Source organism: Pelodiscus sinensis, chromosome 9 (genome assembly GCF_049634645.1).
Source record: "Pelodiscus sinensis isolate JC-2024 chromosome 9, ASM4963464v1, whole genome shotgun sequence".
Taxonomy (NCBI): domain Eukaryota; kingdom Metazoa; phylum Chordata; order Testudines; family Trionychidae; genus Pelodiscus; species Pelodiscus sinensis.
Window position 1 is genome coordinate 17,507,048 of NC_134719.1, and position 25,549 is coordinate 17,532,596.

Here is a 25,549-nt window from a genome sequence, read left to right on the forward strand (position 1 = left end):
AATAAAATCAAACCCTACTCTAGGGGAATAAATAGTTGAGATAATGTTCTATGGTGGTGGAAATCAGTAAGTGAAATTTGTTATATATCCAGTTAAACATGAATCATTTCTGGTGCCATTTTAATTCATTCCGGTAGTTGGTTTTTTTTTCTTGCTTAAGGGGAAATTATATTGTGAAGAGGGATTATAAAAATGACAGTGCATTTAATAATACTGGTTTTTTGCTCAGTTACAGCTAATTAAGCTCATAATAGCTATCAGTCTTAAAAAATTAAGTAGGGTTTCTTCTCCTTCATTTTACCCCAGCCAGCCATAAAGATTCTACCATTGGAACATAATCAGGCACATCAGAAATATGATCTAACTTGCTTTCTTATAGCAATATTGATTCTTTTATGATAAGAGAAGTGAGAAAGCAGGAAATGTTTGTTTTTGTCTGATAGAAACAAGTGTTATACTGAATATTCAGGGAGCTGATGTGATGAGTTTAAAAAGATGCTACTTTTTACATATTTCTTTTCTAATCATTACCACTTTTTCAGAATTAAAGCCTGCATGTCTTCTCAGGGATCATTGAAACATAAAACCTGGATTTAATCGGAGTTGCTTTATACTGGTCCATGCAGTTGAAGTAATATAACATAGTGCTTTTAAAGAAAACAAATACGTTCTCCTTGCCCTAACCAATTGCCTTTAGTGAGTAGATAGACAGATCTTAATTTTCACTGAAACATGTTTTTACAGATGTTTGTTGCTTTAAGAATGAGTTTCTTATCTAGAGAGCAATCTTTTTCAGCAAGTCATTCTACCTTGGTTTAATAGTGCTCCTGAGATTCTTAGAGTAGACTGCTTTTCCCAAATGAGTAGCCTTTATTTATATGTGTCCATCAGTACTGGAATTTATGAAAGGTACACAAGTTATGTGAAGTTTAAATGTTTTCACAGTTGTTAAACTAGTCCAACTATTTCAACAACAGTCATTACTTCGACAGTTTTGGTGTCACCATCTGCCCCCAGTTGAAACTTGAAAACCGTAGGCGTAAACCAAGCAAACCCAGACTGGTTGTCAACTGCAGAAAACACACTGAAATTCCCTTCTTGGGAAACCCATTTAGAAGACATTTTCTGTTTGGATTATTCAGACCCTCTTCCTTCTTCCACTCCCACTGTCCGCCCATTGCTATGATTTTGCAATGAATATAGGTGGGGGGAAAGTAAGTCTTATTGGCAGAGAACATAATATGGTACCACCAGACTCAGAGAGAGGAAGTTTCTACAAAACTATCCACCACCATGAAGGATTATACTTGTCCATTCCTACAGCCAAGTCATTGCTTGACAAAATTTTCTGGCTTTATAATTGCTTTATGATTCCAGGTTGCCATACTTAACCACTGGACATGGTACATCTTGCTGCAAGGAATCATCATCATCTTACTTTGTAGAGCAATTTGCCTAAACTGGAAAAGACCTAATGTGCCAACAGCAATAAACTGAGGACAGGATCAAGACCACAGTGGTTTCTGTCACTCTCTCAGAAGAAATAGATGCGAAACCATCATAACAATAAGGACCATTATTTCTGATTCTCAGACCCCAATTTTCTCAGGAATTGAGTATAGATCATACCTAGATTCCCTATTAATGAAGTGGTTTTTTGTATGGCAGTAGTACTTAGCAGTCTCAGTCAAGACCCATTTGTCTAACGACTGTACCTACCTTAAAGAGAGATGGAAAGGGAAACAGAGGCACAGAGTGGTGAGCTGGAAATAGAATCCATGTCTCCTGACTCCCAATCTAGTGGCTTAGCCATTTGATGATGCTTTGTGATGATTGTTGAGGGGGATTTAACACCCATCCTACAACATGCACTAGTCTGACCAGTACTAAAGACATAGCTCACCCCCTGGCTATCTTGTAAACTACCACAGAGAAGAAGCAACTAAAATAAAAAAAGTCTCCAGCAAAGACGGCATTTGTTGTGGTGGAAGCTACCTCCTCTCCATAGACAAAGGAAATGAATCTGAACTCATCCTGCTGGACCTCGTCTTTGCTTTTCAGGGGCTACAGCAAATCAATCTCAATGTCAGTAATTATCTTATTCACAACCACCTAGAACATCATCATTTAACTGATCTGTTCCATGTAGTTTCTGTAGCAAAGCAATAATGAATGACAGTTACGATGCTGTCCTATTTCCAGTGCATTGGGCCAAGTTCTACTCTTGCCTATGTGTGTGATTCTGAAGTCAGTAGGAACTGCATGCATGTATTTCAGGGCAACATTTGGCCTGTCCTGAAGAAACAGACTATTTTCAGGATCCACAGAGTATATGCACAACACCGTACCCTCATATGAGATAGTGTTTCAGAACTCATCAGGTATTCTACTGTTTTAGATCATGACTTTTGACCAGCAGGAGATTGTCTCCTATTACTCACAATAATTTTTAATCTATAAGATTGCTCTGTGTGGAGAGAACCACCACAAGGTGTGTGTTTAATTTAAACCTTGTGGGATACCCCAGCCATTCTGAAATACTAATCCATGTATTTGAACCATAAATTTATTGAACCATAACAAGTTACTTGCTAATCACTGTGTAGTTGTGCTGTTTAAAATTATAGCATTGGTGTTTTTATAAAAATGTCAATGTGAAAAATTACAAAGGAAAATATGGGAATGTGTTATATAGGAAACTTTTGTTTTAATATAGGAAACTTTTGCACTTAAACTTGCATCAAGACTCCCTTGTAATCATTTGAAGTCCATTTATAATTGATTGCTTAATACGAATTCCTCTGGTGGTGATCTTCATGTTAAAGTTTTCATTTTTCCAAATGTCTTTGTTGGCCAGTGAGCTGCAGATATCATGAAGAGAGTGTCATTGAAGTACAATGTTAATTGGTGGGCTAATAAAATACAGCGTTTATGGCTAGCTCTAAATATCTAGTGGACAGTAACAAATCTCACACTATAATTTCCAGCCTATTTGTTTTAACAGCTCTTTAACAGCATGGAAACAGATCTGTGGGCTGGATTCTCTAGACTGTCAATTGTGGTGCAAAGTAAACTTAAACTCGCTAGTGATTTGGACTGGAAAATTCTCCTTCTGCAGGGGGACATCTCTGCTTCCCAAAGTTGACTATACCATTGCTCACATGCTACCTCTTTTCCTCAGCCTGTCCTCTAGCTGAAGAGGGCAGTAGGGGCAGGCTGGCAGACTTCCAAGAGCAGCAAAGGTACATAGTGCAATCAAGCTCCACTATGCCTAATCACTTGATAGTGTAGGCTTCTGTAAGTAGGCGTTATTATCCGATTAAGCCAAGCAGCCAAGAATCATGGGTCTGTAACCAGCTTCCCAGAGCTGCCACTTTCTACTCCATCCAATTACAGTTAAGAATTGAGGCTTGTATATATCTTTTTTTTTTAGTGTTTTCTGTGAACTAACCGAAACCTAAGCACAAAAATTCCCATCTCCCATAGCAAAAGAAATGTTGGAAAGCTCTCCACCCCTCTCTAGTGACAGAGTTTCCATCTTACATGTGGACTAATTATTATACTTTTAAATTAAAGTGTATTCCTGAAACTTTGAGAAACTGATGGGAAGGATCCACATGAGGACGAATGGGCTAACTACAGCACAGAGCTGGATGAGTGGGGCAGAGGAAGAAGGGCCAGGAAAAGGACACTTACAAATTATGTACCTAGCCCTCTTTCCCCAATCAGTTTGTTCACCTCATATTAAACTTCATTTTCTCATTTTTCAGTTTGTGGGATACAGGGTACACAGGAGCCTGGGGCAAGTTCCATAGGTCTTGCGGTGCTTTCTCTACCCCAGCAACTGAGGATAATTTTTCTTATCTGCCTCATATGTGTCAGAGATGCACACTTAGCCCAAAATTTGAAACGGCTAAATCTAAAGTTGGGCTCCTAACTCCATATTTACATGCCAGCCTGTGTCAGATAGTCACATCACAAAACTTTTCATCTCATTGGGGCCAAGGACTGAATGGACCATTGTCCTCTAGAGATTGTCCCTTCCAGTATGGTTTTATAGACAGCAAGCAATTTTCCTTAGTTTATCAAGGAAGGGCAGAAATATTAGGAAGGCAATATCAAAAAGTGGGATACTTGTTTCGTAGGCAAGGAGAAAAGAAAATCATTCAGTAGAAAAGCAGGAAAATCGTATGAAAGTAAGACAGTGCCATTCTACCAAGACTTACAACTGTATTTATTAAAAAATTACTTGCCTGAGATTAAATGTGCTTTCTTTTTGAGATAGATCTGCTATACTTTATACTAAGATTTTTACTGTCCATGCTTACGGAAATATCTGTGTATTGTGTTTCAAGCTATTGTATAGATGTAAACAAATATTGTTAGTGTTGATAATGGCAAAAACCTATATTGTTCTAATGGCTCAGTCTTGTCAGTTGCCAACAGTGAGTATAGAAGTTACAAAAGAGACAGAAATCAGTAGTAGAGCTAGTTAACATTTTTTGTGAATGTCATGCATTTTAATGTAAATTGAGATATATTTTCACGAAAAAAATTTACTTCATATGTTTCTATTTTTCTCTAGGCCTTTGAAATATCCTTGTGTCCACTATTCCGTCAGGCTATAAAACCTTCAAGGGCCTTAATCTCATCTGTACTAAATCCCCTTAAAACAGGTGTTAATTATATGTACACCCAGTTTAAGACCCCATTACATTGCCAGAGTGGAATAAAAAAGCCTTACCGTAAATGGGAATTAAGGTCCTTTCATGTCTAGAATCACCCAACAGATAGAGTAGTGTAATGGGTTTAAACTATAACTGATTTTTTTTCAGGTTTCCTATCATTCCTGTAGTATTTAATGGCTTGATGTATATGTTCCACTGAGAAATTATTATGTAAATTCTGAGAGAAATATGAGATCAGAAACATGGACTCTTCAAATAAGTTTGTTTCTGTGTTAAGTCTTGTCTATTAAAACTCATTTTGTTTGCATACAAATGCTCACTTTTCTTAGTCAATATTATCCTTTACCATAGGTGTAAGCAGTGATGACATTACTATCTATTAATATAAAATAGCAAAAATATCTATTATAAAAATTACAGAGACTAAACTGTTATCAAAACCCTCAGTGATAATTGTAAGAGAGTTTTGTCTGCGTAAAGAATGAATAAAACCTAAGTTTGTGTGTACACTTTTCTGAGAGGTAAAAGATATCCTGGTCTACACCTCGTATTCTAAAAAAATGTGTTAGTCTCACACTAAGTGCATATATAATAATTCTCACATATGGCAATAGTACACATATATAGTATCCCTCTAGGGAATATCAGATTCCTGGTCAAACAGGTCCTTTAAACAGCTTTTGTGCATGTGAAAACAATTAAATGTTTAACTAAGGAGCTCCTCAGATACATTGGACTGATATTATTTATCTTAAGAAAGCTACACCAAGCCATGCAAGATTTGAATCTGGGTGGTCATTGAAGACACAGCAGTTTGATTGTAAAGTTGTTACAGTTTGTCATTGTTAATGAAACATGTTTAAAAATGTATCATGTGTCAGCTATTAAGGATTTTGGAAGAATTCATTGTTGGAAACAACCTCGTAGAGCTAACTAGTTACACAGAAGAAGTTCCTTTCCCTCCAATTTGCATTTGAATCAGTGTTAAATTTTAGACTTTGGAGCCCAATGGCTGAGTGGAAGCATTCCGTACTTTCATATAAGAAATTCTGCCTGGAATTTGTCTTCAGTCCATTATATATTAGGAATGCTGAAGATTCCAGGAGCCCAAAATGGGTGGAAAGTAAGTTTGGTATCACTCAGTTAAGATTCATTGTAGCCATTAGATATTCAATGAGAATTGGCTAAGTAACATATATGTGGGATCATCAGAACTGTGTGAAGGAACCCAGTATAAAAGGTTTGATAGAAAAGACAGTAGTTAGCACTTATAAATTGATCCAATTTGACTATTCCTCAGAATCTTTGTATATCAGTTTCCCTTCTACTTCCAGAATCTGCCTTCCAACATAACCATAAAATATCTTTGTCAAACAAAGCGTGAGTTTCCTGCCATTTTCATAACTGCATGCACATTATTTGCAGTTCATATTGAATCATAATATAAGAAATCTGCCAGGAAAGATCCAAATACTATTACTAGTGCTATTTCATAACCAGTTACAGCTGCTGCTCCACTGAGTTAGAAACAGTTGGCTACCATGTTCTGTGAATCTCCTGCTTGCAAGAATATGACTTGAATTTCTAGAAGTTTTAGTAGGAATGAAATTATTGTAAAGCATTTAAGAGGAGTGACTCTCAAATGATAGCATTACAGTTGAAAAAAATGTCAATATTTAATTGAATGCATGAATGCTAAATATTTTTATCCATGGATGTTACTGAGATTTTTCTAGGCATTTTTTTCTCTCCAGAAATGAATTATGTAGATAGAAGTACGGTAAAAGTCTCTAATGACGACAAAGAAAAACATACAGTAATTGCTAGTATAGCCTTGCCAAGAGATTAATTGCATAAGAAATATATTTTATTCAGCTTCCAGCACTGCTTTGCTTTCACTAGTAGAAAACACATGTCGGCTCTCACCAGTGATGTTTATGTCTTTGCACAAACCTGCCTTTTTTCAGCAGAAAATTACTCTAACTAGAAATGACTGCAGGTTAGAGGGATGGAGTGAAATGTTAGGTAGAATTTAATAATACTCAGAACAATATGAAACCATAAGATCTTGTATGGGAGTGACTGTGTCACTCTGTTTACCTAGGGCCAAGTACAATGAAAGTCCCAATCCTGATCTGTACCACTGGGCATTGAAATGCAATCTGAACTTAATTTTAGATGCTTTATCTGCCTATGTACTTGGGGCAACCTTTTTAAAATACCATCACTGTGGAGTCTACAACAGCTAAGTAGAATAATAAAAGAAGCAACCTGTCATGTTAATACGTAAAATTCACTAAAGTTAGGAACCTGAGTATTTGTTGGTTCCCTAGAACCCAGCATAAATTAATGATGACAAAACAGCAACATTATTCGCTCTTGTTATTGATATCCCTCTGTAACAGGTTTTTTCCTCAACACTTAACTGTAACTGCCTTGTGATTTTAAATGGGTTTCTAAACTGGAACAGACTATATTACCCTAGACATCACTTTCCCTGAAATTGCACAGTGACACACAAGCCTGGACAATTCTTTTCTCTTTCTGCAGTGAAAGGCAACCATTGCCTTTCTGAAATATTGTTATGAAACAAGGCCAATATGTTCTCATTTTCTAAATAAGACACGAGTAACTGTTTTGTGCTCCTTCGGAAAGTATGAGAGAGTATTATTCATCTGTTTGCTGCACTGGATTCCTGCCAAGTAAAAGCATTTAAATTTTATTATATATAAAGTTGGAACAAGAATACAGATAAAGGATATGATGTGGTTAATAATGTAAAGATAAATTATGTGGGATTAATATGTATATATGGGTATATTGTGCCATATGTAATAATAAAAATAGTCCATATGATTGCCCACACAAATAATTATACAGTTCTATGAAGTAGATTTCTCTTTTCCATTCTGTCATTTCTTACTATATAATATGGAGTCAGTTCCTCTAAAGCATGTGTCACATTTTCTTAAGTATGTAACTTTTGGAAAATAAAATTAAGAAGTAATCCTTATTTCTTTGTTGCCCTCTACTTCCACTTCTCCAAGGGGAAGGGGAATAAACCTTCAAATGGGACAATCCAAAGATCCAAGTCTTTGAGGACTGAAATCACACAGTTTTAGTGTGATTTTTGTCTGCACTGGGAGGTTTGCCAATGTGAGGACTAAAGGAACTTTAAGCTCTTGAACTTTCTGTGGTCCCTCTTGTGGTCTCTTCTGCCTTTTTTGGAGGAAAGTGGGGTCATAGAAAGTGAATTAGAACATTCAGTCATTGTGCTTGGTAGGATAGGGTGTATTTCCCTCAAGGCTCAGCTGCTTGTTGTAAGTAACGAATTTTAATGCCTAGGTCTGTCCTGTTTAGTGGTGCAGTAAGACAACAGTAATTGTAATTGTTTTCTCTGTCAATAAACAGTGTCTCCAATTTGCAGATTTACAAGTGAAAAAAGTTGAGTATACATAACCGAAGACTGGGGATATTCTGCTTTAAAGGAACCGAGTTCATAATAAATAGTAAGAAATGACTCCCATCAGTTGGCATATGGGAGGGAGAAGAGCAATCTGTTTTATTATGCAGTTGCCCTCAAATAGTTAAAAATCAAGCATTTTACTTTGCACATGTATTGTAGATGTCTTTGTAGTTTTGCTCTGTCATCATAGAATTTCACTGGCCATCATGTTACCCATTCATCTGTCTTTTGTTACCCGTTCATCTCAGTCTCCATTAAAATAGCCTATATAATGTAGTGCTTATCTTCTCATTTGGCTACTTCAGTATTGGCAGCCCAGCTGTCTAATCTACTTAACCAATTGCATATCCAAGCATTTATACCTTTCATATCACTCTAGTATCTGAGCATCTTAACAAGACACTCACCACAGTAATAGGTCTAAATTTCTCTTTACTTTGGTCTTTGGGGTATTTTCTTCATTGTCTTCTCTTTTTCCACTTTTTATCTTCAGGAACTGTCAATAGCTTAAGTACATACAGGCAGTCCCCGGGTTACGTACAAGATAGGGACTGTAGGTTTGTTCTTAAGTTGAATCTGTATGTAAGTCGGAACTGGCATCCAGATTCAGCCGCTGCTGAAACTGACCAGAGGCTGACTACAGGAAGCCCGAGGCAGAGTTGCTCTGCCCCGGGCTTCCTGGAATCAGCCTCTGATCAGTTTCAACAGGCTGAATCTGGACGCCAGTTCTGACTTACATACAGATTCAAGTTAAGAACCCCAGGCGTCCCCAAGTCAGCTGCTGCTGAAACTGATCAGCGGCTGATTCCAGGAAGCCCGGGGCAGAGCAACTCTGCCTCAGGCTTCCTGTAGTCAGCGCTGGTCAGTTTCAGCAGTGGCTGACTTGGGGACGCCTGGGGCAGAGCAGCTGGGGTGCTGCCGGGTTGGTCCAGTAGCGCCCAGAGCGCTACCACAGGCGTCCGGAGAAAAGCCTGGACTGCTGGGGGGGGGGGCGTACTAGCTGTGCCCCCCCCTCCAGCAGACCAGGGAGATGCGGGCGGGGGGGCGTACTAGCTGTGCCCCCCCCCCTCCAGCAGACCAGGGAGATGCGGGCGGGGGACCGAGACGCACCGCGGTCCCACCGCCCGGGTCCTCCGCGGCTTTGCTCCGCGTCTCCCTGGTCTGCTGGTCTGCTGGAGACCAGCAGTCCAGGGAGACGCGGAGCAAAGCCGTGGAGCACGCTGGCAGCGGGACAGCCGCAGCGCGTCTGGGCTGCCCGTGTGCTCCCCGGCTTTTCTCCCCGTCTCCCTGGTCTGCTGGTCTCCAGCAGACCAGGGAGACGGGCAGCAAACCCCGTTCGTAACTGCGGATCCGACATAAGTTGGATCCGCGTAACTGGGGGACTGCCTGTAAGTTTCTTACCTTCATTAGTGGTATGACAAAAATCTCTCTCTCACTCACACTCACACACACAAAATCCCTCTAGCCTGTGTATCTATTAACTTAAGCAGAATTTACTAAGCCATCTCATATTAACGTCCTCCTCTTGCTAAGACAAATCCCTATATCTAAGTTCCTTGCATTAACTGTTGCTAGAATTAATGGCAATGTGAAAAACAGTGTTTTATATGAGGTTCTTTAGTTGGAGTTTGGTAATTTCTGGTAATGCGGGGGGGAGGGGAGAACTAGAATAAAAAAGGAAGTATTTTAAAAAACATGATTTTAAAATACAAATCTGGAAATACACTTGTTTTTCTAAAAAAGACTTGGCAGACTTGTTGGATAAAGTGAATAAGTGATAGCTACTCTAAATTCAGACTACATTGTTGAATAGGTAACCATATACGTGGTATTTAATATTAGGAACAGTTTGTCACTGAAACGTGTTACAAAGTTGCATATTTCAGTCCATTTCTACTTAACTTATTTTCTGCTATCAGCTTATTAATGGGGTTTGTCTGAGGATACTAATAAAGAGGCAGTTGTTTCATGTCACAAGGTAAAGGTCATTCAAAAATTCCCAATGGCATCATACTGCAACAATAAGGCAGTGTACTGTGAGGCAGTTTTGGATCAACAGAGTCATAGTGCAGTATGTTAAGCTGACAAAGCTTTCCAGTGATTTGTGCCATTGGACTAACTTCTCTCATGGTGCACCAGTACAGAGTCGATTCACCAAGAGGAGAATTTGCCCCCTATATCTTTTTCCATTCATTTTTGCCCCCCTTTGGTTTTTTGTTTGTTTGTTGTTGTTCTATTAAACCATGCCACATCTACATCTCAAAAAAGATGGAAACATTTTTATTTTTGGACTGCCTTTCTCTAAGTGCCTGCTGCAATCAGTTCTACTTCTTTTGTATGTTACTTACACAGTGTTCACCTGGAAAAGGGCCAGAAAGTTATGAGGACTGAATGGAACTGGAGGCATTGGCAACTGAATAACCTTTTTCAGAAACAACACCATGAATTCACATCACAAAGCACCTTTGCATTTTGACATCACTGTGATGTAGCTGAGCTAGAATAGTGTTTAAACCTGGTGATGGATGACTTTTTAGTCTGAAACCATTTTTCCTCTTTGAATGTGCTTTTTTTAATTCTTCGTGAGACCCTTATGCAAGGAACCATAACTCATAAGTGCCATTGTGCTTTGTTGTCCTCCCTGTTTACATTTTTAATTTGTCGAACCCAGATGGAGTGAAATTGGATATCATGAATGAGTGAAATTAGTGCAGGACAAAACTATAAAACATATTACACTGAGAAAGCATCAGGAGCATCCCTATGGCTATGTCTAAACTACATCCCTTTTTCAAAAGAGAGATGTAAATTAGGCAGATTGAAAATGCAAATGAAGCGGGGATTTAAATATCCTGAGCTTCATTTGCATAATCGCCTCACAGTGTTCTTTCGAAAAAGGGTATTTCAAAAGTGAAACCGCCATCTAGATGCAGTTCTTTCAGAACAAAAATCCCTGAGGAGTACAGGATCTTTCGAAAAAGGGGTTGTTTTTTTTTTCAAAAGAACTGTGTCTAGACGGTGGTTTCACTTGTGAAATACCCTTTTTCTAAAGAACTCTGTGATGCAATTATGCAAATGAAGTGTGAGATAAATAAATCCCTGCTTCATTTGCACTTTCAATCTGCCTAATTTACATCCCTCTTTCAAAAGAGGGATGTAGTTTAGACATGCCCTATGTGAGAAGCAAAGGGAGAACCTGAGAGTATGAACTATTCTAGATTGGTCACTTTCTGGTTTGGGGGCTCTATTCTTTTAATACGTTCTTATTACCCGAGATGCCACAAGGAGGATCATGAAAAAATTTTCCCCTTAATCTCCTAGAATAGAATAAGTAGCAATGAGCTTAAATTGCAGCAAGGGAGGTTTACGTTGGACGTTGGGGGAAAAAATGCCTAACTATCCGGGTAGTTAAGGACTGCAACAAATTAGTGGGGGGGGCGGTTTGGAATCTCTCACACACAAGGTTTTTATGAACAGGTTAGAGAAATGCCTATCAGGAATAGCCTAGTCATTACTTAGGCTATGTCTACACGGGTAAGGTTTGGCAGCAAAAGTGCTGTCGACATGCAAAAGTTACCAGAAATGAAAACCAATCAAAACAGTTTTCTGCCTCCCATTGTCAACATTTCCTGGCCACATTGCTAGCACTCTGTCTAGGCAGGGAAGCTGGAGGCAAACAGCCTCCTTCCTCTAGGAATCTAGGGGTCATAGTGGACCATAAGCTAAATATGAGTCAACAGCGTGACACTGTTGCAAAAAAAGCAAGCATGATTTTGGGATGCTGTAACTGATTAGTCTCGAGCCCCCACCCAGGTCCGGGGGGTGGGGGGTGTATCGTTCTCTTGTATCCGGAAATTCCCCGGTCGTACCTTTCTGTATAACCGACGGTGTTTGCTGCGAGGCGGGCCTCACTTGGGTCTCAGGGGGACCGGGGAGGGGGCTCGGGCCCTCCCTCTCTCCGAGCCCCAGCCCAGGGCCCTAAGGCAGGGAAGGCTATCCCTTGCCAATGGAGGGGGTCGAGACCCCTTAACCCTCCATTCACGGGGTCCATGGCCCTGCTCTGGGCCGCTTCTCCCCGGTCTGCATTAGTTTCCTCCCCAACGTGGAGATAAGCTCACCGTTCGTTGCTTCCTGTGGGAGGTGGAAGGAGTCTCCAGCTTTCTCGCGTCCCCCTCCTCTGCTCCCTTCTCCCAGCCCTTTTGAATGGACCGCCATTCAGCGTCCCCGGCTGGCCCCGCCTCTGCCCGCGTCATCCGGCTCCCCGGGAGTCTCTGGGTGACGTCACGGGGAACGTCATCCAGAGGCGCCGGCCCGGGCCGCGGGCCCACCGCCCCGGCCGTGTTGGCTGGGATCGACGCGGCCCCGGGTTCCCTTGCGGTCTCCCCGCCGCCTGCTACAGTGCGGGGCAGTATGGTGGGGCCGTCTGCCCCGTCACAGATGCATTAACAGGACTGTTGTACACGAGACATGAGAAGTCATTCTTCTGCTCTACTGATTAGGCCTCAGTTGGCGTATTGTGTCCAGTTCTGGGCACCACATTTCAAGAAAGATGTGGAGAAATTGGAGAAGCTCCGTAGAAGAGCAACAAGAATGATCCAATGTCTAGAAAACATGACCTATGAGGGAAGACTGAAAGAATTGGGCTTGTTTAGTTTAGAAAAGAAAAGACTGAGAACAATATAATACCATTGTTCAAATATCTAAAAGGGAGTCATAAGGAGGAGGGAGACAAATTATTCTCCTTGACCTCTGAGGATAGGATAAGAAGCAATGGGCATAAATTGTAGCAAAGGAGGTTTAGGTTAGACATTAGGAAAAACTTCCTAACTGTCAGGGTGGTTTAAATTGCCTAGGGAAGTTGTGGCATCTCCATCACTGGAGATATTTAAGAGCAGGTTGAATAGACATCTTTCAGGGATGATCAGAGGGTGCTTGGTCCATCTATGAGGGCAGAGGAGTGGACTTGATCACCTCTCAAGGCCCCTTCCAGTGCTAGTATTCTATAATTCCCCGGTGTTCCAGGGCTGGGGAAGCTGGGGCTGCGTGCCAACCACCCTCCTTCTCCCCGGTGCTCTTGAGCCGTGCGCCACCCACCCTCCCTATTCTCTGGGGCTGAGGAGGCTGGGGCCATGTGCAGCTGGCCCTCTCCATGCTCCTGTGCTAGGGAGGCTGGGACCACATGTCATCTGCCCTCCCCATGCTGGGGAATAGTGCAGCACACTACCCTGCCTCTCCATGATGCGGGAAGGAGAGGAAGGCGGTTTGGCTCCTGTGGAGGGTGGGACCGGGGGCTCGCTTCCCCCAGCCCTATTTTCACCACAACCCATGGAGCTGATCCCTGTGCTTCTTGCAATTCCTTCCTAGCTCTGTGACCCCTCTGTGCTGAGGAATGTCAAGCAGCACAGCAGTCTTTCCAGCCCTCCCTCTGTAGTAGCAGTCTGCCTGACGCTGTCTTTCTAGTGCAAGGCAGAATGGTAATATTCCAATTATTTGTTCTTTGTTCCCCAAACCAAGCAGCTCACTCAACCGTCACATACATCCTGGAGCTTTAAAGGGGAGGGGCGCATGTCTGCTGGTCAGCAGAGATCACAAAACACTGAGTACAGTCATCAGGGGAGGCATTCAGGGATACTGGAGGAAGCCAGTTCTCTCAAGAAAATAGAGTACACGCTGGCTCTTTGTAGACAATAGAGGGAGGGGAAAAGACAAAAGTCTCTCTCAGGGATGAAAGATTTTTGTTGCCAAAACTGGGTGTTTTTCCCCTCAAAAGTTGCATGGTAGTTTGTATGCTCTCACTGTTTTGTTAACAAAAGGCAGTTTATGGCGACCAAATATGCCAGTGTAGAAAAAGCCGCAGGGGTCTGCACTAGATAACCTGCTTAGTGCCCAAGATTGACACAAATATTGCCAATGGAGAGATTTCTTTTTTTTAATCCAAAATCAAAAGACAGTTAAAAGAACAGTAAAAGAACAATCCCAATATTTTATGGAAATTTCTTTGCAATTGGTTCTCAGCCTTTTGCATGCTGTGATGTTTCCTCAGCCCCATCTAGCTGGAATCTAGTGAAGAATACCCTTGTATCTACCAATATAGAGAAGGGGAAGGTGGTTGTGACCTCTCCCTCTCCCCCAACATAATTTCACAGCTCCAAGGTGAAAACCCATGGTTTGTGTCATGATCTTGTGTGGCAGTAGAGCAGGCAATGGAATATGTTGCATCGGCAACATGAAAACACATTTCTTCTCCTTACTCAGCTTTAGAGATCTCTTTTGTATGTTCTGGATTTGCTTTGCATACTGGACTTCTGTCACCACCATTAGTCGGAATTCCATATCTGTAACATCGCAGAATACTCAAACGAAAACCATATTATTGTTGAGAAAGCCACAGTGCAGCTCTAGGTCTTGTTCTTAGCCTTTTAAAATGAAGGGACATTTGTGTTTAAATCAGAAGATGCAGATTATTTTTCAGAGATACCAAATGAGACATAAGGAATAATAAACACGCAGCTATCTTTTGCAAACTTTGTTCAATCAAATGTTACTAACATCTGAATATAGTGTAAATTCAATATAGAGTGCTACTATATGTATTTAAAAAGTAATGACACATGGGAAACTCCAGCAGAATCTCGTAGACTTTAAGGTCAGAAGGGACCATTATGATCATCTAGTCTGACCTCCTGCACAGTGCAGGCTTTCCCGACCCCAAATATGGCGATCAGCTAAATCCTGAGCATGTGGGCAAGGCTCACCAGCCAGACACTCAGAAAGTTCTCTATAGTAACTCCTATCATCTGTCCGTTGACCTATTTACCACTGATAATGAATGGTCAATTAGTTACCAAGATCATGCTATCTCATCAAACCATCCCCTTCATAAACCCATCTAGTTTAATCTTGAAGACAGATAGATCTTTTGCCTCCACTACTTCCCTTGGAAGGCCGTTCCAGAACTTCACTCCTCTAATGGTTAGAAACCTTCGTCTAATCTCAAGTCTAAACTTTCTACTAGCCAGCTTATATCCATTTGTTCTTGTGTCCACATTGGTATTAAGCTTAAATAATTCCTCTCCCTCCCTGGTATTTATCCCTCTAATATATTTAAAGAGTGCAATCATGTCCCCCCTCAGCCTTCTTTTGGTTAAGGTAAACAAGCCAAGCTCCCTGAGTCTCCTCTCATAAGACAGGTTTTCCATTCCTCAGATCATCCTAGTGGCCCTTCTTTGTACCTGTTCCAGTTTAAATTCATCCTCCTTAAACATGGGAGACCAGAACTGCACACAGTATTCCAAATGGGGTCTCACCAATGCCTTGTATAATGGCACTAACACCTCCTTATCCCTACTGAAAATACCTCGCCTAATACATCCCAAGACCGTATTAGCCTTTTTCACAGCCATGTCACAATGGCGGCTCATAGTCATCCTATAATCAATCAGGACTCCGAGCTCCTTCTCCTCCTCCGTTACTTCCGACTGATGTGTCCCTATCTTATAACTAAAATACTTGTTATTAATCCCTAAATGCATAACCTTACACTTCTCACTATTAAATTTCATCCTATTGCTATCACTCCAATTTACAAGGTCATCCAGATCTTCCTGTATGATATCCCGATCCTTTTCTGAATTGGCAATACCTCCCAACTTTGTGTCATCCACAGATTTTATCAGAACACTTCCACTTTTGGTGCCAAGGTCAGCGATAAAAAGATTAAATAAAATTGGCCCCAAAACTGATCCCTGAGGAACTCCGCTAGTAACCTTCCTCCAACCTGACAGTTCACCTTTCAGTATGACCCGCTGTAGTCTCCCCTTTAACCAGTTGCTTATCCACCTCTCAACTTTCATATTAATCCCTATCTTTTCCAATTTAACCAATAGTTCCCCATGTGGTACTGTATCAAATGCCTTACTAAAGTCGAGGTAGATTAGATCCACTGCATTTCCTTTATCTAAAAAATCTGTTACTTTCTCAAAAAAGGAGATCAGGTTGGTTTGGCACGTTCTACCTTTTGTAAAACCATGTTGTAATTTGTCCCAATTGCCATTAGCCTCAATTAGCCATTAGTCCCTAACTACTTTCTCCTTCAAAATTTTTTCCAAGATCTTGCATACTACAGATGTCAAACTAACAGGCCTATAGTTACCCAGGTCGCTTTTTTTCCCTTTCTTAAAAATAGGAACTATATTAGCAATTCTCCAGTCAAATGGTACAACCCCTGAGTTTAGAGATTTATTTAAAAAATTTTGCTAATGGACTTGCAATTTCATGTGCCAGTTCCTTTAATATTCTTGGATGAAGATTATCTGGGCCCCCCGATTTACTCCCATTAAGCTGTTCAAGTTTGGCTTTTATCTCGGATATGGTAATATCTACCTCCATATCCTTAGTCCTATTTGTTATGTTATCATTATCCCTAAGCTCTTCATTAGCCACATTAAAGACTGAAGCAAAGTATTTGTTTAGATATTGGGCCATTCCTAGATTATCCTTAACCTACACTCCATCCTTAGTAATTAGTGGTCCTTCTTCTTTTTTTGTTTTTTTCCTATTTATATGGCTATAAAACCTTTTACTATTGGTTTTAATTCCCTTTGCAAGGTCCAACTCTACCTGACTTTTAGCCTTTCTCTTTTTGTCCCTACATGCTTTAACCTCAATAAGGTAGTTTTCTTTACTGATCCCTCCCATTTTCCACTCCTTATATGCTTTCTGCTTTTTCTTAATTACCTCCCTGAGATGCTTGCTCATTCAGCTTTGGTCTAACACACCTGCCTATAAATTTTTTCCCTTTTCTTGGGACACAGGTGTAGTGGGAAAGTTCCAAGATAACCATCCATGCATTTGCAAAAATATTAAAAGAACCAAATGAGAAAGAAAATGGAAAGTAATTTTTTTTAAAATCACGTTAAAATAATGCACAAACATCTGTCAGTAGTAAAAGTTCAAGCCTTCCCTTTTAGTTTTCTGCTCTGTACTGACATGTATACAACATATACGATGCCAGTGACATACGGAGCACTGGAACTAAGATGTACACATACATCACCAAAATTGATTTTGTACATGCAGCACCTAATACAATCAGACTCTGAACCTGATTGGTTCTTCTGGGTGCGACTGAAATATTAATAGTTTAAACTAATAAAGAAAAAATAGAGGTGAAAAGTACTTACTGTAAACTAACTTTTATAAAGTCTAAATGCCAAATAAGATTAAAGGCTCTAATCCAGCAATGCACTTGAGCACATGCTCAAATACTTGGTCCTGCCATGAGAGTAAGGGACTGGACTCTATTACCTCTCAAGGTCCCTTCAAGTCCTAGTATTCTATGAGTCTATGCTTAGATCCCATTACATGACTGACTTTGGTGGAAGTTTAGCATGGGTATAAAGTTAAGATGGCTCAAGTACTTTGCTGAATTATATATTAAAGGACTGAGCCATCTCCCACTAAAGCCAATGGGATCCATTTTGTTACTTTTCATGGGAATCTGATCAGGCCGCAGAAACCTTGACAGTTAAATAGCAAAGTGGTGCTCAGATTTCAAAAAAGGGGTCAAAACCACTTAGAATCTGTGGCTATGTAAAATGAAGTGCTGATCTCAGTCCTGTTCTTACTGACAAATATCTATGTCTTAAAGCCAACCTTCACAATTTCTTGGTCCTTCTCGGTCAGGAGTGCAATTGAGTTTTGGAAACATACATTGCACAGCTAATGTGGCCTTTGTTCCATGGATAAATGAATAGCTTCTGTTCCCAGAAATGTTGACACTGCACCTTCAAGATGAGTGTTCTTTCGTCATAATGGAATAGCCTATAACTTTCCATACTCCATAATGTAATGTAATTTTTGTTGTTTAAAGAGGTTGGCAGGACATAATCAATTAAGAGTCTAGTTTTGAACTATTAATGGTAGACGATACAATGGATGTGCATGCCATAGTCCATTACCTCCTAGGGCTTATTTTGCACTGTCTCATCCCTTTAGGCTGGGGACTCTCAAAATGGACTATATGGTTTTATAATCCTGTCTTTTTTCCCGGGGATGTGCATGTCAGACTTCAATATTAGTCCTGTTGCTCTCAGTTGATTTACTCCATTGCCCTGTTAGTGGAGTTGATTTCCAAAATACTGCAAAATAGCGCATGCACCATTTGAGCTACTAATCCTCTGTTTTGTCTAAATGAATCCTTGTCTAGTCACCAGCATCCAGAGGGAGGGCCTTTTTGATCCTGCCTGTTCCCTTTATCTGTAACCTTTATGAACCTAAGATTAACTCTTTCTTAAAATCCTGTACCTTGGGGCATTGCCACAGATAGAAATGTACTCATTCACATCCCTTTCAGCATTCAGCAAGTTATGTTGGATTAAATCTTCTTTAATATAGGAGTAAATCTGAGAGGGTATGTCTACACTACCCCGCTAGTGCGAACTAGCGGGGTAATGTATGCATACCGAACGTGCAAATGAAGCCCGGGATTTGAATTTCCCGGGCTTTATTTGCATAAGCCGGCCGGCGCCATTTTTAAATGCCGGCTTGTAGGAACCCCGTGCCGCGCGGCTACACGCGGCACGGGCTAGATAGTTCGGAATAGCTTGCTAGTCCGAACTATCTGTACGCCTCGTGGAACGCACTAGCGGGGTAGTGTAGACATACCCAGAGTGAGGTGGAGCAGCCTTATTAATAAAACTTGTATTTGGCTATGAATTGAAGTATTTTATACATCCAGAAGATTTCTTTGTGGTGGTATGACTCATTCCAGTGCTCAATCACCTTCAAAGGGACTTGCTAACTTATCTAGCCACTAGATAAGCTCCAATATAAACCAGGAATATAGGTTTAACTTGACGGAGAATTGGCCAGGGGAATCACTTCTAAAGTCCCGTGTTTCTTTCAGTCCAGATTCTAAATTATATTCTTTCTTTGAGATTTTATTTCTAAAATAAAAAGAAGGTGGCATGAAAAACATTATTACTTGTAGTTTATATAACTGTTCACGTTCCAGGCATGTGTAAGCAATAGCTGTAAGAGGACTAGATTTTTAAAGGAATTTAATCCTGAAAGATGCAGGCAGACAGCTAGTGGGATTTTCAAAAGTGTTTACCTCCCGTTAAAAAACGGGGGGGGGGGGAGGTGCCTAGATGCTTTTGAAAATCCCAGTAGGTTCATCTCTAAACCTTCAGGTGTCTGGCTTTATTAGTGTAACTGTAGGAAGTGAAATGCCACCTCAGCCTTTCTCACCACACTTCTATGCTTTTACTATCAGACAGAACATATGAATTGTGATTTTATTTCTAAAAGAAAAAGAAGGCAGCATGAAAAAACATCATTACTTATAGCTTATATAATTCTTCACATTCCAGGCATTTGTAAGCAATACAACAGTTCAATCCCTTTGGAGTCATCACTCGATGAAGCTGAGTCTGTCAGCTGAGTCGTTTTAAATAAGAAAGGGCATCTCCACAGTTCCTTCCCTTTCTTCACAGTTATGCATTACTTAATTTGATGTGTGGTTTCCGGTCTCCCCATGTGAATTTAGAAAGTGTGCTGTGTTCATCCACAGACACAGCTATCTGGCAAGTTGCTAGAAAGTGCTGAAAGATATATGGGGTGGCCTGAAAGATGCCTGGGGCCACCTTCATTTTAATCCCATTACCTCCCCCAAGTCATTGGGCAAGACACTAGGTAATAGCTTGTGCATACCTAGTGGAAGGCATCAAAGAATCTAGTGTCTGTGGGGGAGAGGAGGAAAGTATCTTTGTTAAATGGCAGGCTGATTTAAATCTCATCTGATCTTTTCCTATCTGTCATAATTTAGTGATGAATAAAATGTTTATAGAAATCTCCACCCAGACGAGAATGAATTTTGCATAATCTGTCTATATGAAGGGCAACATCAGTGCTCTCTTTCCCCATTTGTAAGTCATGGATTGGATAACTTGGGTTGTACTGCCTGTATGGCCAGCATGAACAATTAGGGAGGTAGCCAGGTGTCTTGCTCATATATATTCAGTTTGGCATGATCAGTGTGTTGTGGTGTCTGTATAAATGCTCTATCCATCTTTGCAAGCCTTTCCCCAATATCACATTTTTGCAAAATGTGAAATTAAAAGGGCCATATAATGCAGCTAAATACTTTTTCCACATCAAATGACCCTCTGCCCTCCTCTCGCTGTCTCTTTTAGAAGACGAATTCCATCACATGCCTGTTGATACTCCGTTCAAACTAAACAATGTCTAATCCATTTATCTGAGGGTTGATCGTTTCCTTTCCTACTCTTGTCTGAAGAATATTGGCAAATAGTTTCATATCTGTATTAATGTATTAAATGCCTAAAACAAAGTGTTTAATGAAGCAAATGTATCTGTGAGGCTCCCATTCTAGCTCTTGTCCTGTTTTATGAACAATTTTATAGTATTTGCTAAATGTGGAAGGAACTCTTCCCCATTTATAGGTATTAACTCTGACTCCTGAGTGGTCTATTATGTTTTACATTTCTGATTTCTCCATCCATGTTGCTTTTACTGTTGCATTTAGGTTCAGTGATTAAAGTAGAGGATTTGGAAATGCTTTCTCAATATCACAGTTTAAGTAGTAGAAACAATGTCTTGTTATTTAAAATAAATGTAAAACTATTTTTTTCAGTTGTGGCTGGATCGCATTCTTGAATACAGTCTTTCCCTAATGTAGAATTCAAACACTTAAAACAACATTAGTCTGTGTTTTGACTGACTTGTAATATTGTGTTACCCGTATTCACAAAAGTTGAAGTTCAAGGAATAAATATGTATGTTGCATGTATTTCCCTCCGAGATGCTTTTTCAGGCAATTGAAAACCAGCAACAGAATTTCTTACCAATGAATTCAGACAGGTTATTACGTCTGTGCATTGTGCTCTACCTCACTTAAATATGATTTAATCCCTTAACACAGTCTTAAGTGGTGTGAAGGACTCTATGGGGGCCCTCTGCAGAGGGTGAATTTCACCTGTAGCAAATTATAGAGTATCAGGCAAACATAGCAGAACTCACTAATGTATCTAAATAATATACATATGAATTCTCTTCAGTGACTTTTTGCTACTGATTCCATTTAAAATATGTTGTGTTTCAACGTATTTTGTGTGTGTGATTGTTTTTAGTGATGAGTATGAAGAGGACGGGTTTTGCCAGCCATACAGAGGGATTGCTTGTGCAAGATTTATTGGGAATCGAACAATTTATATGGAGTCTCTACATATGCAGGGTGAAATAGAAAATCAGATTACAGGTAGGTAAAGTATGATGCTCCTAGCTCTCAAAAATATACACCTTTTTTCCAGAGAACTGTTAGAGACTCTTATCACTAACACAATTTTTTCATTATACAGGCAGTCCCCAAGTTACGCGGATCCGACTTACGAACGGGTTACGAACGGGGCCCTCCCTCTCCCTGGTCTCCAGCAGACCAGGGAGAGGAAGCAAAGCGGCGGAACACGCAGGCAGCAGACAAAGCTCTGCTTTGCCCCCCCCCGTCCCTCCCCCGTCCCCCTGGTCTGCAGATGGGGGGGCAAAGCAGAGCAAAGCCGCGGACTCGTCTGGGCTGTCAGCTGCCCACGTGCTCCGCGGCTTTGCTCTGCTTTGCCCCCCCCCCCCCCCGTCTGCAGACCAGGGGGACGGGGGGCAAAGCAGAGCAAAGCCACGGAGCCCGAGGGCAACAGGACAGCCACGGCGTGTCTGGGCTGTCCCGCTGCCCCCGTGCTCCGCGGCTTTGCTCCGGACGCCTGTGGTACAGCGCCGCTCTGGGCGCTACTGGACCAACCCGGCAGCACCCCAGCTGCTCTGCCCCAGGCGTCCTGATTCAGCCACTGCTGGTCAGTTTCAGCAGCGGCTGAATCAGGACGCCTGGGGCAGAGCAGCTTGGGTGCTGCTGGGTTGGTCCAGTAGCGCCGAGGAGCGGCGGCGCTACTGGACCAACCCAGCAGCACCCCAGCTGCTCTGCCCCAGGCGTCCCCAAGTCAGCCGCTGCTGAAACTGACCAGTGGCTGACTACAGGAAGCCCCTGCCCCGGGCTTCCTGGAATCAGCCGCTGATCAGTTTCAGCAGCAGCTGACTTGGGGATGCCTGGGGTTCTTAAGTTGAATCTGTATGTAAGTCAGAACTGGCGTCCAGATTCAGCCGCTGTTGAAACTGATCAGTTTCAGCAGCGGCTGAATCTGGACGCCAGTTCCGACTTACATACAGATTCAACTTAAGAACAAACCTACAGTCCCTATTTTGTACGTAACCCGGGGACTGCCTGTATTAGATCCCCTTCACATTTTTTTGTGAACTTTCCCAAAGCAAAGCCTAATTAGGATTGGTGTATAGCATATTTTCAATTGAATGGGTCATAATAATCATGCAGAAGTTTTTAATATAGTATGTTTTTGATGATTGGTTTCCCCAAACACATACATTTTTTTGTACAGAACAAGAGTTAGATATGGCTCACTTTTCTTTTATCTTGTGCTGTGATGCCAGCAGGTTTTAAAAGCTGAGCAAGGCTCAGCTGGGTTATTACTTGGTTGAGAGACTGTATAGGAAAACCCATGGTACTGAAGAAAGCCATGAAAGTACAGTAATTCCTCATTTAACATGGTAGATATGTTTCAGAAAATGATCATGCTAAGTGAAAACGTGTTATGTGGGGTTAATTTTCCCATTGAAAATAATGGAAAAGGTGGGGGTTGCATTTCAAGCGTATGTGCGCTCACAGCTCCAGCCTGCACCTGTTAGCAGCTGGGACCGGGACATAAGGTTGGGGGAGAAAGGGGACTGGGTTATAGCAGGGAGGGGACGTGTTTGGCTCTGGAGAAGGGAAGTGAAGGACAGTGGAGGGGGCTTGCAACTGGCGGCTGGGTTTCCCCAGCTGTCCTGTCACCGGCAGCTGTGTGGGGCTTCCTCTGCCTCCTTACAAAGCGGCGGAGGTTTGCCACTCGCTGTGCAGTTCCCCGGTGACCTCCTCTGGCCAGATGCCTTGCGTCCGGCCAGAGGGGGTCACCGGGGAACTGCACAGCGAGCGGCAAACCTCTGCAGCTTTGCAGGGAGGCAGGGGAAGCCTTGCGCAGCTGCCAGCCACCGGCCGGCCCTGGGAGAAATCGTGTTATTGCGGGGATGAGGTCGTGTTGTTTGAAAAATGTTCCCTAAAAAAAAAAAAATCGTGCTATCACGAAAACATGTTAAGTGGGCACGTGTTCAATGAGGAATTTCTGTAGTTCAATAGGTGGCCCTCTTACTTCTAATAAGGAATCTTAGCTGCCCCAGCACTGATAAGAGGCACTATGCTGACGGAAGAACCCTTTGTGGAAGGAGACCTAAAACAAAGCTCTTGTTCTCTGAAAAAGACTTTGTGGTCGTGTCCCACAATTTTAGGTGTGTCTAAAACTCTCCTGTGGTTTCAACTGGACTTCTTTCCATTTTGTGTTGTACAGTGTTGCCATGCACTCTTATAACATTACACCACAGCAATGACGGAACTGTTCCTTAAAGATACGGTAGTTCATACACTCTGCATTTGTTTATAAAGTAATTTGGGACCCTTTGGGATAACGGGTGTGATATGTAAACAAACAACATATTCGTTGTTATGCATTATGTGGAACTAGATGTTCTTACCTTTCATGAAATCGAAGCAAAATATTCAGATGACTTTTTGAACTATTTGGGAGACTTTTTGAGCTATTTTAAGCTAATTTGTGGTTTTGAGATGGATTAAAATCAATACAACGTGGACACCAAATGTAATTTCTTTGTCACTGAAACAAACATTATGCCAATTTTTAAAGAAAGGTTATAAAATCCTCTTTAATTAGTTAACGGGTTAAACCTCAGTGTGCTGAGCCAAGTTGGTCACAGATGGTGGCTTCTCCAGCTGGGCTGGTCCAGGCCTGCTAGGGATGGAGACTGCTCTGCCTGGGCTGGAGCACCCCCTGCTCACACCACATCCCACAGGGCTGGAGCAGCCCCCTGCCCATGGTTGGTGGAGGGCTGCGTCAGCCACCACCTGCGTCCTATAACTGCTAACCCTATTAACAATTCACATCCCTATTTTGAAGTAATTGTTACCCTGTATTTCTAGAATGTGCATTTGTCCACCCTGGAATCTAGTGTTCTGAAATAATAGTTATTCCTATAACTTCCTGAGAAAATGAGTTTGTTCTTACTTTAGTAATTTGCCATTGTCAATTGTGTACAAAGTAGGAGTAATGCTGTTGACCTTAAAACTCCTGTCATGTTAAGTAAAATATTTTTTTGTGTGTGTTACAGCTGCCTTCACTATGATTGGCACTTCCAGTCACTTATCTGATAAATGCTCCCAGTTTGCCATTCCTTCTTTGTGCCACTATGCTTTCCCATACTGCGATGAGACCTCACCAGCTCCAAAGCCCCGGGATCTGTGCCGTGATGAATGTGAAATTCTGGAAAATGTTCTTTGTCAGACAGAGTATATTTTTGCAAGGTCCAATCCTATGATTCTGATGAGATTAAAGCTGCCAAACTGTGAAGATCTTCCTCAACCAGATAGCCCGGAAGCTGTAAATTGTATTCGGATTGGAATTCCTATGGCAGATCCTATAAATAAAAGTAAGTGAAATTTGCTGACTCTGTGCCCTGAGCATGAATTGTCAGGTTAGCATGTAAAGGTTTTGTCTAATCACTCTCTGCCCCGAAACGAGTTAGTCATGAACTCTGAAAACTCACAATCATTGTAGTCTTCCAATTGGATGGTGGAAGACTGAGCTACCCACATTAACTTTTTCAATATTTTGTTCAATGGCCTCTCTGGATTTACGCTGCTAGTAGTTTATTGGCTTCAGATTTCTTTTTGTTAATATTAACTAACCAAAAGGATGATTTCTTTTGTCACATTTTAAGATCAGTCAACATCTAAGGTCATGGTCTTGAAACCCTTACGCAAGTGAGACATCTTTGCTACAGTCATTCTTTATATTCTAATGGAATTGCTGGTGTGATTAAGGACTAGTCAACATGAATAAGGCTCACAGACTCAGGCTCTTACTTGACTGAGATATTATTCAAAGTCATAACTACAGGCATTAATTGGAGCTCGTTTTGAATTACCACTGTATCAAATGTTTGTGTCCAAAATACAATTTATTTCTTTATTTATTTATATTGTCCCCCACATGCTGTCTACCTGTATATCAAAATAATAGATGTGATTAGGGTTCCCACTGTAGTTTTGACTTTTCTTATGTATTATATATTAAAAATACTTGGAGTAAGCTCTTTTCATTACTGAAGCATAAGCTTTAAATCCTCCCAGGAATGTTAATGCAAAGCAGACCCTGCAGGGCCGTCCTAACAAATGATGGGGCTCTACATAGCTGAGCACCCCCTAGTT

At 41.3% G+C, this 25,549-nt stretch overlaps 1 protein-coding gene across 2 annotated transcripts in view; it reads left to right on the forward strand.

Annotated features, from left to right (window-relative positions):
* The window catches only part of ROR1 (receptor tyrosine kinase like orphan receptor 1), a 263,762-nt gene that overhangs the window by 222,875 nt on the left and 15,338 nt on the right, over positions 1-25,549 (forward strand). For both annotated transcript variants that reach the window (XM_075936157.1, XM_075936156.1), the window contains 2 exons: positions 21,306-21,433; positions 24,451-24,768. In XM_075936157.1, the coding sequence (XP_075792272.1) occupies positions 21,306-21,433; positions 24,451-24,768 (446 nt within the window). The remainder of the gene's footprint in view (positions 1-21,305; positions 21,434-24,450; positions 24,769-25,549) is intronic.